This window comes from Urocitellus parryii, chromosome 3, assembly GCF_045843805.1.
Source record: "Urocitellus parryii isolate mUroPar1 chromosome 3, mUroPar1.hap1, whole genome shotgun sequence".
In the NCBI taxonomy this organism is placed as follows: Eukaryota; Metazoa; Chordata; class Mammalia; order Rodentia; family Sciuridae; genus Urocitellus; species Urocitellus parryii.
In genome coordinates, this window is record NC_135533.1 from 93,033,072 (window position 1) to 93,046,533 (window position 13,462).

The window sequence follows — 13,462 nt, forward strand, 5'->3', positions numbered from 1 at the left end:
GCCCGGCTCAGGAAAGAAATTCTTGAGGTATAAAATACACAAAACCTAAAGAAAAAATGTCTGATAAATTAACATTAAACATTTCTGTAGAGTTAAAATATAATGTGAAAATCTAGCCACAAAAGAAGAACAGATATTTGCAAGCCACAAAACCAAGAAAGTGTTTATTTTTCAAGAAAATTGTAAGCAAATTAACAAAAAAGTCTACAAGTCAATAAGGAAAAAAACACACAGAAAAATGGGCAATGGATATAAATTTGATGATCACAAAAAAGAAAAATTGAAAGGCCAATAAACACAAATTTGCCTCCACTAGTAATAAGAGAAATGCACACAGATAGGAATGACAAAATCCATTACTGGGAGGAATAGGAGTAATAGCCATGTTCATGCACTACCAACTGTGGTATAAATTGTTGCAACCATTTTCAAGAACAATTTATTTTCCATATCTGGTTATCATATTGAAAAATATTTGTTGAAATTATCTACTAAATCTTAGGTATATTAATCTAAAGAAAGTTTGGCATGTGTATGCACTGGCATCATGGGACCTTTAGGACAACAAATTGGAAACAAGCTGAATATCTATTGAGAAGATAATGGATATTGTATAAATTGCAAGTACTTTTATATAATAAATACAGTAGTAAAAAAAATGAATGAACTGCAACTTTAACTATTAGTGACAATGCATCTCAAAATGATAATGTTCAGCCAAAAACTGCAAAAGGATATGAACAATGAAGATAAAATTTATATAAAACACTTTCAGTGATATTTATATATGTAGATATAATAATAAAAGTAGACATACTTTTATAGGGATAAACATCAGAATCTAGACAGTTTTAGCACTGGGGAATGGGAAGGTGAATAGGATTAGGGAGGGCCATACTGGAGACTTCACTTCTATATGGGATTTTTTTTTTAAATCTAGGGGTATTGGCTGTATTTTATTATTCACCATTTTCTATCTTGTAAACTAGAAATATTTCATAACAATTCTTTTTGAGTTGGAGGTCTCACTATGTTGCCCAGCTGGCTTCAAAGGCACCATCATCCTATCTCAGCCCAAGTGGCTGGGATTACTCACATAAGCCATTATGTGAGTATAATGCCTGGTCATCACACACTTTTTAAAAAGAGAAAAATCATTCAGTTAGCAGTCAACTGCAGTACTGTAGGGGCGTGGGCTTTGTGGCACACAGCCGGCATTTAGCAAGTAGGACTATTGTGGTGACTGCTATTAGTACCATCAACATCAAGGTAAAGACCAACAGTATACCGGGATTGTGAGGAAAGATAATCTCAATGTTTAGAGTAGCTAATTTGTGCTAGGTGATTTATCTTTTAGTCTAAGGGAACCTAGTTGAGGTAATTTTCAAAGAAATTAAGGCTCACAGAGGCTATAGCCAGAGGGCACAACGGCTACATAAATTTCTAATGACTCATTCCCAGTGTTGTCATATACAAACACAGCCCATCCCAAATGCTCACACCCTTATCCAGTCTAGTTAACTCAAAAAAAAAAAAAAAATTCAAACATCTTTCCCCTTTGATTCATAAGTAGTATGTTTTGAGTTAAATACAAATTCATATGCCACACACTTCAAGTGTGTGTACGGAAATTATTGTAGTAGGAATATTTCAGAATACTACTATGTGCTAGAATATTAGTATTCTGTAACACTAGAATAATATTGTATAATACTTGAATAGTAGTATTAAAGAATGCTTCTGGATTTATTTTCATCTGCTGCTTCTAACGCTCCGAGGAAGGCAGGGCGATTGTTTATTCTTGTTACATATTGGAGTAAACTAAAATAGAAAGTGGTTTAATCAGGTTTTTAACTCAGTGTACCTGTGCTTCATGAAATTTTATGTAAAATAGTGTATGATGGGAAAGGGTGTTTTTCTAGATAGTCAACTTTAATTGTATTTCCAAAGAAATCCATTATTCCTTCAAAAGGTAAAAAGACACATTAAATGATTTGCTTAAAGCCTAAAGTCACAGTTCTGTTGGAGCCCAACCCCCAAGTAATTTCTCGCATACCCCACTCTGAAAATTTGGTCCATTACAGTCTACAGCATTAAGAATTACAGTAGATGGGGTAGGGAGAGAAGACGGGAAGGGAGGGTAAGGGAGGGGATGGGAGGGGAGGGAAGGGGAGGGGAGGGGGGATAGTAGAGGTTAGGAAAGGCAGCAGAATACAACATACACTAGTATGACAGTAGGTAAAAAAGTGCATGAGTAACCGATGTGAACCTGCATTATGTATATTGGGTAAAAATGGGAGTTCATAATCCGCTTGAATCAAATGTATGAAATATGATATGTCAAGAACTTTGTAATGTTTTGAAGAACTAATAAAAAAAATGCACATTAAAGATGTTACTGTTTACGTATTTTTTTTTAAGTCATGCTGACCAAGCGTTGGGATGGAAGCTTTATTAAATATGCTAAAAGATCTTATTTGAGATGAATAATTTGTTTTGTTCAGTTGTTGGACAGTCATCTAATCTACGTGGGCGTTACTTTTCAGATGAACAAGTCGAGAATGACTTCACAAACCCTAGGACAGACTTGCCACACAAGAAGTGAATCTAATGCAGCAACATATCTAGATCTGCATAAATAACACATCCGAGATTTAGAGTGAAAAGCGGTTCATGAGCTGATAATGGGATTTTCATTTCTCTTGGATGAATTAATGTCTTTGGATCCCTTACTCTCAGATAATAGTAAGGACGGAACTGGAGAGCTGCTCAAAATTCTCCCAACTCCAAAATTCTGTACCGTTGGATGGAATTTAAAATAGTAGGACGCGTTTTGCATACCAATTCTTAAACACAGTGCGTTAATTTTAGACTCGTTTTCCCTATGTGAAAGGGTTTATCACTGGACCCAAGAGTGCAAGAACCTACCAGACCTGCCTCTTCCGAGGGCAAACCTGCAGCAGGGATTGGGGTGGCAAGCGGAGAGAAAGCTATAGAGGGCCAACCCAGGGACCTCAAAGACGAGGGCGCTTAATCCTTTATTTAGGAATGAAGGAAGGCGGGAATGCCCGAATGCCGAGTGGGAAGGGATCGGTTTAACAGGGTTGGGTATGTGAGCCTTAGGGGACTTCCTGGCCTAAGCCGGGAAGCAGTTGAAGCGAGGGAGCAGCTCCACCTAAGCGGTTGAGAGCCAAGACCTCCCCTGGGAACCTCGGCTTGCTCACTGCACCACGTGATCAAACGCCGGGGGAGGGGAGAGATGCGCCCCGCCCCGCCCCGACCAGCGCGCACGCGCGCCGCTCCGGGCGCTGAAATTCAAATTTGAACGGCCGAAGGAGGTAGAGTCTGACACTGGGAGCTGAGGGAAGAGGAGAGTTGGTTGTGGGAGAATTCCTGTGCCTGACTCCTTGTTTTCTCCAGGAGACACACTGAGCCCAGACTCACTTTTCTTTTCCTGAATTTGAACCACCGTTTCCATTGTCTCGTAGTCCACACGCGAAGCCTGGGGCGATGGACCCCTTTACCGAGGTGAGAAAATTTGCGGGCGCAGCCAGTCATGACCCCTGTGGTCCCCCACCCTCCCCTCTGTCAACCTTTGAGCCCACCGGTGGGGCGCGCGCGTGCGTGCGCGCGTGCGCAGTGAGAGCTAGCGTGTTGGGTTCGGTGCCGGGTGGGCTGGGCCAGCGACCCGGGGGTCTCAGGCGCGCTCTTTTCTGCCCCGGGGGTCTCAGGTGCGTTTGTTAGCGATTTATTGTTGTTTGTTCCATGTAGAAGAAACTCTGGGAGTAAAGCTTTGACTCTGTTCATAAAAGATGGCAGTGAGAAAATTCCTGGCGTTCCCGGTTACAGCAATACCCCTTTGGAATCCTCCCTGTCCATTCCCTCCTTTCCCCAAAGAGTGAGGCTTGGGACCTGACGGAACAAGTCCTGCTGGAAAAAGTTGGAATCATTTGTAGGGTGGAGTTTGGTGCCCAGTGACTCAGCTGTGTGTGTGCAACCACTGCCGGGAAATCAAATGGGATGTCGTTTGCGGGGTTCTCGCGGCCCGCTGATGAGGTTTCACAGGGTGGGGTGTGTGCATTTAAGGATGCTGTTAACGACAGCAAAACCTGTCAAATAAGCTGGTGCTGGAACCTTTGTACTCATTCCCAGCGTCAACTCCGTTGCTCTGCTAACTTGCAAAGTTTCATACCGGGAATTGTAGATTTTTTTTTTTTTTAGCATATAAATTATTTTATTTATTTATTTATTTATTTATTAGTTGTTCAAAACATTACATAGCTCTTGACATTCTAGTTTTAGCTTCATGTTGAGAGTGTACGTTGACACATTCGGAAGTTTCGTGTTGCTGGTTCGTCCACTCCCTTTTTATTCCAGCACAGTTCCTCTTTTTCTTTCACGAGGCTGTTGTGCAAGTTTCAAACTGTCATGTTTTGAGTTGTTACAAAGTGAGCCTAAAAACGTTTTGTACACTAAATTGAAAAATTCAATGGAAAGTAGTAATACATTTTTTTGGGGGAGATGTAGTTACAATTCCTTAACGCTAAGATACTAAAGATCTCAACAGTTAGAGTTTACTTGTATTCACAAAGCCATCTTTCTGTGTTTCACATATTTAGTCATCTTGGGATACAAAATATCAGTTTGTTTAAAGATTCTAATAGAAAAATCCAGGATTTTAAAAAAAAATTAGTTTAAAGAATAGGGCTGGCCATGCAATAAATATTTGTCACTAAAATTGAAGTAAAAAAAAGGATACGTTATTTTATGTTATAATGAGACTAGAAGTCCTTAAAACAACAGTGTGTGTTCTCCTTAGTAACTAGAAGCATTTTGAAGGTTTTCTGAAAATTTCGACTTTATTTAATTTAAAAGTAAAATAAAACTAGTACAAATCTTAGTTAAAAGAAAATTCTTGTTTAGATAATCTTAGAATGTGTTTAGAAATATGTTTGGTTTAATGTATATAGTTTGTATTATGAAAAGTTGCAGTTGGAATAACAGTTTTGACATCTTTTCCTTAATTGGTTATGAGTGAACCATTTGAATTGCTTCCAACTGTTAGGTGCTTAATAATAGCATTCATAACATTTTTTCACAATGACATGAACTACAGTTCCTTGTCTGAAAGGATTGAAAGTAAGTATAAAGTGACTTTCCCAAACAGGTTCCTTCTTAAAACCGCAGAACACAAAAAACTATTCCAGAGACCACTTTCTCAGTTCTCCCAAGGGTGATTCATAACCAGTGCCATCCTACATCTAAGCAGAGGTCTGGTTACATGAATGCCAGGGCATTAAGGCCTCATTCTCTTGGTAACTCTTTTTAGTTTGTTTTTATTTTTTTTAGTTGTAGATGAATACAATCTCTTTATTTTATTTATTTTTATGTGCTGCTGAGGATCTAACCCAATGCCTCACCCATGCGAGGCAAGCACTCTGCCACTGAGCTACAATCCCAGTCCTCTTGGTAACTCTTAATGGGAAAGGCTAGACTCATTCTAAACTCTTCCTGAAGCAAGACTGTTCTGTATTAGTTCTCCCTGCTGCCACTTGGACCTACACACTCATTTTCCCTGCCCTTTCTGCCTGGTAAATTCTGAGTTGACCTTCAGCCCTCAGTTTGATCTCCCTTCTTCAGAGGTGAATAACCTTTCACAGAAACAGTATTCATCTCCCTTGCATTTGCCTCTTCAGTGCTTTACTTGTTGAACTAGTTTCCTGCCAGAGCTTGAGCTTCATGAAGGTAGAGGCTATTTCTATTCTGAGGCATTTCCCCCAGTGTCAAACACATATAATACCATTTTGCTGAATTAACATAGCAGACAGGCACCGAGTGCAAATTATTTTACAAACCTATGAGAACATTTTGGCAATGTTCCTCTATATTGAAGAAAATTTCAAAATCAGTAGAATAGTATAATAACCCTTCATTCACTCATTATCTGTTCTTTGCAGTTATCCACCTGTTGCTATTTTGTTTCACTGTAACTCTCTCTCACCTACCTCACAAATTATTTCGAAGCAAATCTAGATATCATATAGTTTCATATACATATTCTTCAATATTTATCACTAAATATTGAAAAAGGACTCTTAAAAAACATAATAACAATGTTATTGTCAGACTTGAAAAATTGGCATTAATCTTTCATATATCAAGTATTCTGTGACTGTTCATATTTCAGATGTTTATATATACACATATTTTTTTAAACCTTTATTTTTTAATTTACTTTTATGTGATGCTGAGGATCGAACCCAGGGCCTTGCATGTGTTAGGCAGCACGCTACCACTGAGTCCCAGCCCCAGCCCTCATGTGCTCATAAATTTTTGTACCTTATTTCTTTGAATCAAGATCTAGATGATCCACAGGGCAATATCTTCTAATGTTTTTCTTCATGGACCAACCATAAATAAAGAAAATAATTATATGAAATTAATAAAAAAATAATGATATGAAATTAATTCTGCTGACAAATTCTTAAAAAGAGTAAGTAATTTATTTAAGACAATTAATGGCAAAATGGTTAAGAGCTCAGACTCAGATCTGGATTTTGAATCCTGCCTGTTGCTCCTTTGTTGTTGTTTTTCCACATTCTTTATTGGTCCATTATAGTTGTACATATTGATGGGATTTGTTACATATTTGTACATGCGCATTGTATGCTTTGTTGCTACTTAGCTGTGTGACATATCCTGTTACTTGTGTCCCAGTTTCTCATCTGAAAAACAGTAGTGGAAAGAGAACCACCAAATAAAGTTTTGAAAGTGAAATGAATTAGTGTGTGCTAGATACTGAAAGTGTTTTATATTAAGTTTAGTATAATTGTTAGTGATTGTTGTATTTATTGGGTGAATTTAAAGCCATAGGTGAACTATTGAGAATATTGATATAGCCTTTTTGTTTGAAGTCTGATCAAGAGTAATAGTAACTGGTCAAAGTATAGTAAACCCAGAGCTTTGTATGACAACTAACAGCTTTTTTGTTGGAACTTTAAAAAGAAAAAGGTTATAATTAAAATTATTTGGCCAAGCATGGTAGTGTGTGCTTATAGTCTCAGTTACCCAAGAGGCTGAGGCAGGAAAACCAGAGTCTGGGAGTTAGGGGCCCACGTGGGCAATATAGGAAGCCCCTATCTCTTAGAAATAAATAAATAAAATACTTTGTAAAGATTATCATTTATCGTAAGATACTTTATATTTTTCTATGCATGCATGGCTTAGTATAAATGAACAAACAAAATACTGCTACCATTTTGAAAGGAGATTTTCTGTTTTCCAGAATTAAATGAAAGTCTCTGTGTTGGCCTAGGAGAAAATCTGCTAGAGCACATTGAAAATAATAAGAAGTTAATTTATATTGAGTCTACTCTGTTTAAGAAGGGAGGGAAATCAGTAATATCTTCTAGAAAAATTTAAGTTAGAAATTTAGGGATACAAGTTTCTGTTATCCGAGATTCATTCATGAGGAAAATCTTATTTCCAAATTATGTTAGTTATTGCAGTGTGTTTTTAAAAATCCCTCTACTTTTTGAGAATATTATGTTTAAAGAATATTTAAATTATTTTTAATATATATATATATATATATATATATATATATATATATATATATATTAGTTGTAATTGGACACAATACCTTTACTTTATTTATTTGTTTTTATGTGATACTGAGGATAGAACCCAGTGCCTCACCGGTGCTAGGCGAGTGCTCTATCACTGAGCCCCAACTCCAGCCTCATAATCTTTAAATTCTTAATACAATATTATGATGGAGGGCTACCTATACTTTATTGAGCAGTTTAGTTTATGTACTTTAGATATACAATTTCTTTTAAATTAATAAACTTTGAGGTTTACTAGCTTTATTTTATAGCTTAGGGATTTTTTTTCCTTATCTGCTATAATTTTTTTTTTAATCTGGGAATTTTGAATGTAATGCAAACAATAGAACACTTGTGTGTGTTTGAATGCAAAACCACATTCTTTTGTTGTGACCCATTCCTCATGGTAACTGAAGCTGTACTGACTCATAAGTATTCTAACTGATGAAAATGGAATATGGACACATCTTGGAATAAATAGGCTAGTTTTGTGTCTACAGAGTGACATATTTTATCTTGAAAACTATTAGACATTTATGAATTTGTGTAACATTATGATCACTTTTATGTTTATCAAGGAGACTTTTATTTAGAGGGTAAAGGTCTTGTGTTTTGGAAGGCATTTGGCTAATAAATGGCTTTCAGTGACACATTTTGATTAGTGTCACTTCTTTCAATTGATTTTAAATGAGAATCATTCCTAAGAAGAGTAGAGAGTTGTGCCTTCTTCCCCAAACAGCTCTCCCTCCTTTTGCATGCTCAGAGGATTTCTTAAAAATTGTTATTCTGTTTTAATTAAGGAATTAAAAAGATTTAATTCTCCAGCTTGCACTAACTGCTGCTATGTCTGTTTGTGCAGGCTGTAAGAATCTGCATCTCTTCTTTAGTTGTGTCTATTTGAAAGAGAATAAATTGTTTTACATCACACTGATTCAGATAAAAATATCAGGTAATTCAAAGCAAGAAAAGAGTATTTACAAGTTCACAGGATGACTAACATTTGAACTTAAAACTATTTTATAATATGTTGATGTTTAATTAAATAAAACATAAGATTGTATTGTTTTTCCTGTCTCTTAGGAAGTGTCTTATGAAAGGACTAATATGTCAGCTATCTCTTGCTGCTTGCCAAGATTTTCTATCTTAGTGACTGTATTAGTTTTGCTGCTGTAACACAGTACCACAAATTTGGCGGCTTAAAATGACACATTTATTATGTTTCAATTCTGTAGATCACAGTCTGAAATGGATTTTACTGAGTTTAAATCAAGTGTTTGGGGCCAAGATTTAATTTGTTCTGGAGGCTCTAGAGAAAATTCCATTTACTTGTTTTTTGTAATTTCTAGAGACCCCTTGCCTTCCTTGGCTTGTGGCTTCTTTCTCCAACTTCAAAGCTACTAATCACCACTCTGACCTATTTTTCTATCAAATTTTTCCTGACTCCAATTTTCCTGCCTCCTTTTGTCTTGTAAGGGGCATTGTGATTACATTTGGGCCCATCCAAATAATCCAGGATAATCTCCCCCTCTGAAGATTCTTAATCACATCAGCAAAGTCACTATTGTTCTAAGGTAACCTTCACAGATCAGAGGATTAGGACATAAACATCTTTGGGAAACCATTATTCTGCCTAACATGTTGACTTAAAACCACAGCTGGTTTATATCTCATGATTCAGTGGGTCAGTTTGTATTGTGCTCAGCTAGGCTGTTCTTCTGCTGGTCTTCCCCAGGGTCATGTAGGATTTGTTAGTGTTCTGACAAATTATCTGGGCCTAGATAGTCTACAATAACCTTACTTAGGGATCTGGTTGATGCTGGCTGTCAGGGAAACCATGTTTTTGCCAGCAGGCTTAACCTGGGCTTTTTCATGTGGGGCAGTATTTTAAGGGAGGGAGAACAGAAACTGCAAGATTTCGTGAGGTCTAAGATGGGAAATCATAGAATATCACTTCTGCCATATTTTATTGATCAAAGCAGATCACAAGGGTGAGAAAATAGATTATATCTTTTGATTTGAGCAGAAAGGATTTAAAATGTTATATCTTCACATATTCTATTGATCCTTAATATTCATATTTAATCTGTAATCATTCTGACATTGGGGTGCTCATTTAGTGAAATCTTGACTTAATGACTTGGAATTATCCTTTGAAATATATTTAACTGTTATCCATTTGGTGATTTTGGAAGATACCTGAAATTTTGTGAACCTTTGACTAACCTTGTATTTTAACATTCTCTAATACATATTTAGAAACTGCTTGAGCGAACCCGTGCTAGGAGAGAGAATCTTCAGAGAAAGATAGCTGAGAGGCCCACAGCAGCACCAAGGTCTGTCACTCATGCTAAGCGAGCCCGAGAGCCACTTTCAGAAGCAAGTAACCAGCAGCCCCTATCTGGTGGTGAAGGTAAAAGACTTCGCGTGGGGGGAAATAAAATTTCCATTTTTTAAAAGATATAATATGTGAATTTCATTATACATGCAAAAGAATCAAGATCTTTTGGAAACAAATATGCCTCTGAGGGCCTAAAACCTTTTAGGCTGGAGCAGAGTTTAAGAAATATTTCAAATAAAATAATTGAACTTTGTTTTCTTCAATTCCAGTTATTCTTATAAACCCCAAGGGAAGAAAAATAAAGGAGCAGAGTAACACTTTATACTGGGAGTACTGTGGAATTTTTCACCCCAACAATCCCAGAGTAGCTGACCACTCCTTTCCTAGATGGTGTCTCATATGAACAAGGCAGCAAAAGGCAGACTGCTTACAAATGCTTGAGGTTTAATGAACCTTTTTTCATCTTGTGTTTGCTGAACCAACTTTTTAGGACTGGGTTGAAATTTAGATTGTTAATCTCTAGACATGGTAGAACACACAAGCATCCCATTCCAAACTCAACTGGAATCTTAACCAATTCTTTACTGAATTCTGCATACTCAGATAGCATTAGCAAGCTGTTTTAATTTTTTTCTGGAGTATGGACTTTTCCATAAAAGTCTAGAGATAATCTTCCTTAGTACAACTTTAAAATACAGATCATTACAAAGGGAAAAACAATGTTACAAAAAAAGCAGAGAAGAGGCTATGGGCCTGGCTTAGTTATTTTGGAAACTAACCTTAGAAGGATAATTTATTTTCATGTATTTTTATATTCTGAAAAGAGGGAGGGAAATATGTTACATATTATTTGGTATTCAGTCAGAAACACAGGGACCTGGCCCAAGCTAGGATCCTTTTTTCTGTGTCACAAGTTTATACTAATGAGTACTATATACTTGAAAACTAGTTTGGAACTTCATTTTAATACTCAAATTGAAATATTTACTATAAACTTGCAGAATTCTATATTTTCAGGCAGTGTTGCATGTTAGCACATTTTTAAAAAAATGGTTAGATGAATTCCTAGAAGGTAGTTCCATAAATGAGTTACCAAAGACCAGAATGTATCATGACTGTTTGATTAAGTTGGTGTTGATGAGGGCAGTCATGACTTCCTGATAATGGTACTTTGGTCACTACCAGAACAGAATACTTAAGTTAGAAAGCCAATGAAACTCACCTTATATGAAATTCACATTTTTACTTTTTAAAATATTAATTTTTCTGAGATATATTGAAAGTCATTCCTGGATAGAAGTAATATGCTTTATATTTAGATACATCCTTTTTGTTTTAGGGCCTTTTTACTTTATTTTATGGGTGTTCATAGAAGTTTAAAATGTAAAATGTTAAGAATTTGTTTGGTATTGGCCATGTAATTCATTTGCTTGTTTGGTCCCTGCTTTTCCTAAACCTTCTAAAACTGACAAGCCCTTCTACCCTTGCTTGTCAGTTAAATGTCCATGAAAGATTGTTTCAAAAACCAGAAAACCTGTTTTTTACCCTTATCTAAGCTGTGTAACTTTAGTTGGGTAATTTAATTTCTCCAGAAGTGCTTGATTTATCTTCTCTAAAAATGAAATGATTAGATTATGGTGATCTTTAATATCCTAGAACACTGCAAGTATGAACTTTTTATTTCCATTAACTATGTCAAGTATTATGCTTGTATCTTAAGAATAAATTTCTTTTCAGTAGAAATTTTAAACCAAAATTACATGATCACTTAAAGTCCTTCATATCATATTTCTGTTACTGAATAGTTTTCATATTTTTCTTGTAATTAAAAACAATGGAAATATTAGAGAAACATAATGATTCATTTATGATAAATACCTACTTCAAGTTTTTTATGCTATAAGAAATTACAGATTTTTGAGTGTCTTTTTTTATTTATTCTTTTTAATGTAGTGAAATCTTGTACAAAGCCATCACCATCAAAAAAACGTTGTTCTGACAGCACTGAAGCAGAAGTTTCTGATGTGGAAAATAAACAACCAGTTGAGTCAGCGACTATAAAACCTTGTTCTCCAAGTCCTGTATCTCCTCAGGTGCAGCCACAAGCATCAGCTATTGTCAATGATTCTGTGGCTGTTCCAGCATCATTGCTGGGCGTGGGGAGAGGGCTGAAGTCAAGATTGGACACAACCTCAGGCTCCTCAGTTAAAACACGAATGCAAAAACTCGCAGAGCAGCGGCGACATTGGGATAATGATATGACAGGTAGAAGTTATATGGCTGGCCTGATCCATAAATCTCTTTCAATAATATTCAACTTAGCATTTTGAAATTTTTATTAGTTGTGAACACATAGATAAGTGCTTTTGTTTAATCTATACGTAAGAGTATCATTTGCTTGCAAGTCGTTTGTATACCTGTAGTATATGTATACATTGGTTATGTTCTTATTGAAGTAGATCAGAAGAAGTTCTTGGACTATTTCACAGAAGTTGAGCGTATAACTGAATTACCATCTATTTGCAATGAAACTGGTAGAGAAAAAACTATAGACTAGGTATTGTTAGCAGTGCTAACTCTTAGCTCTGTATTTAAGAAGTCTTATTTCATGGATTCACTAATTAAATATACTTCAAGTACCAAGCTATGTAATACTTTTTAGTAGGAGAGAGAAAAATGTCAAAAAAAAATTAAGCATCTGCAAAGCAAATTCTTATGCTACGGTGCAGAAAAGAGATGAAGTGATGGAATTTTTGCCTTTCATGCACCTATAATCAGATGAGATGCCTGAGAAATAAGTCAACAATTATACAGAAGGGTTATTCAAGCTGTGATCAATTTTATTTGTCTCCTGACTTGTTCCAAACAAAACACTTGGGATGACTTATGAAAATACTTGTATTGTATTGTAACAAGAAAAATAAGGAAATCAGGGTTGACAGAAAATATGAAAAGGAAGAACATAGAAGTGAAAGATGAAGTTAGTTTACTACATACAGGCCCTAAGGTTCTCCTTTTGCTAGCAGCCAATGCAAAGAGATAAAACACTATCAGTGACCGAATGTTTATAAACAAAAAGCAGAAGCTTCTTTGGCCATAACACATGACAGAACTTTTTCCCATGTGTCATCAAAGACGACTTTGTGTCATCTTTGTAAAGATATACCTAAAGTAAACCTATAAAACTTCTCAAGGTAGGAAGACGTCCTGGCTCCAAACAGTTTAGTTGTGAGCCAGCATAGTACAGGTAGACTGCTGAGTACAGGTAGAAGCAGGTAGACAGCTTAAGTGCTGGTAAACAGCTCTGTGCAGGTAGGTAGCCAGTGCAGGAATAGCTCAGTTCTGGGAGAAGTTGTGTGCAGATACATAGTTTGTTGTAAATTGATAGCATAGTATTAGATAATAGCACTGTGCTGGTAAATAGAATCATCTGGGTAGACTACTCAGTGCTTTCTTATCTAAGGAAGCATACTTCAAGTTGTGGTTCTCAAGCTGGTCCACGCGTCTCAGAATCACT

At 36.2% G+C, this 13,462-nt stretch overlaps 1 protein-coding gene across 4 annotated transcripts in view; it reads left to right on the plus strand.

Moving 5' to 3' along the window:
- The first annotated feature begins 3,510 nt into the window (after positions 1 to 3,510).
- Positions 3,511 to 13,462, plus strand: part of Anln (anillin, actin binding protein) — a 60,956-nt gene continuing 51,004 nt past the window's right edge. For all 4 annotated transcript variants that reach the window (XM_077796781.1, XM_026387612.2, XM_026387613.2 and 1 more), the window contains exons 1-3: positions 3,511 to 3,528; positions 9,864 to 10,017; positions 11,899 to 12,210. In XM_077796781.1, the coding sequence (XP_077652907.1) occupies positions 3,511 to 3,528; positions 9,864 to 10,017; positions 11,899 to 12,210 (484 nt within the window). The remainder of the gene's footprint in view (positions 3,529 to 9,863; positions 10,018 to 11,898; positions 12,211 to 13,462) is intronic.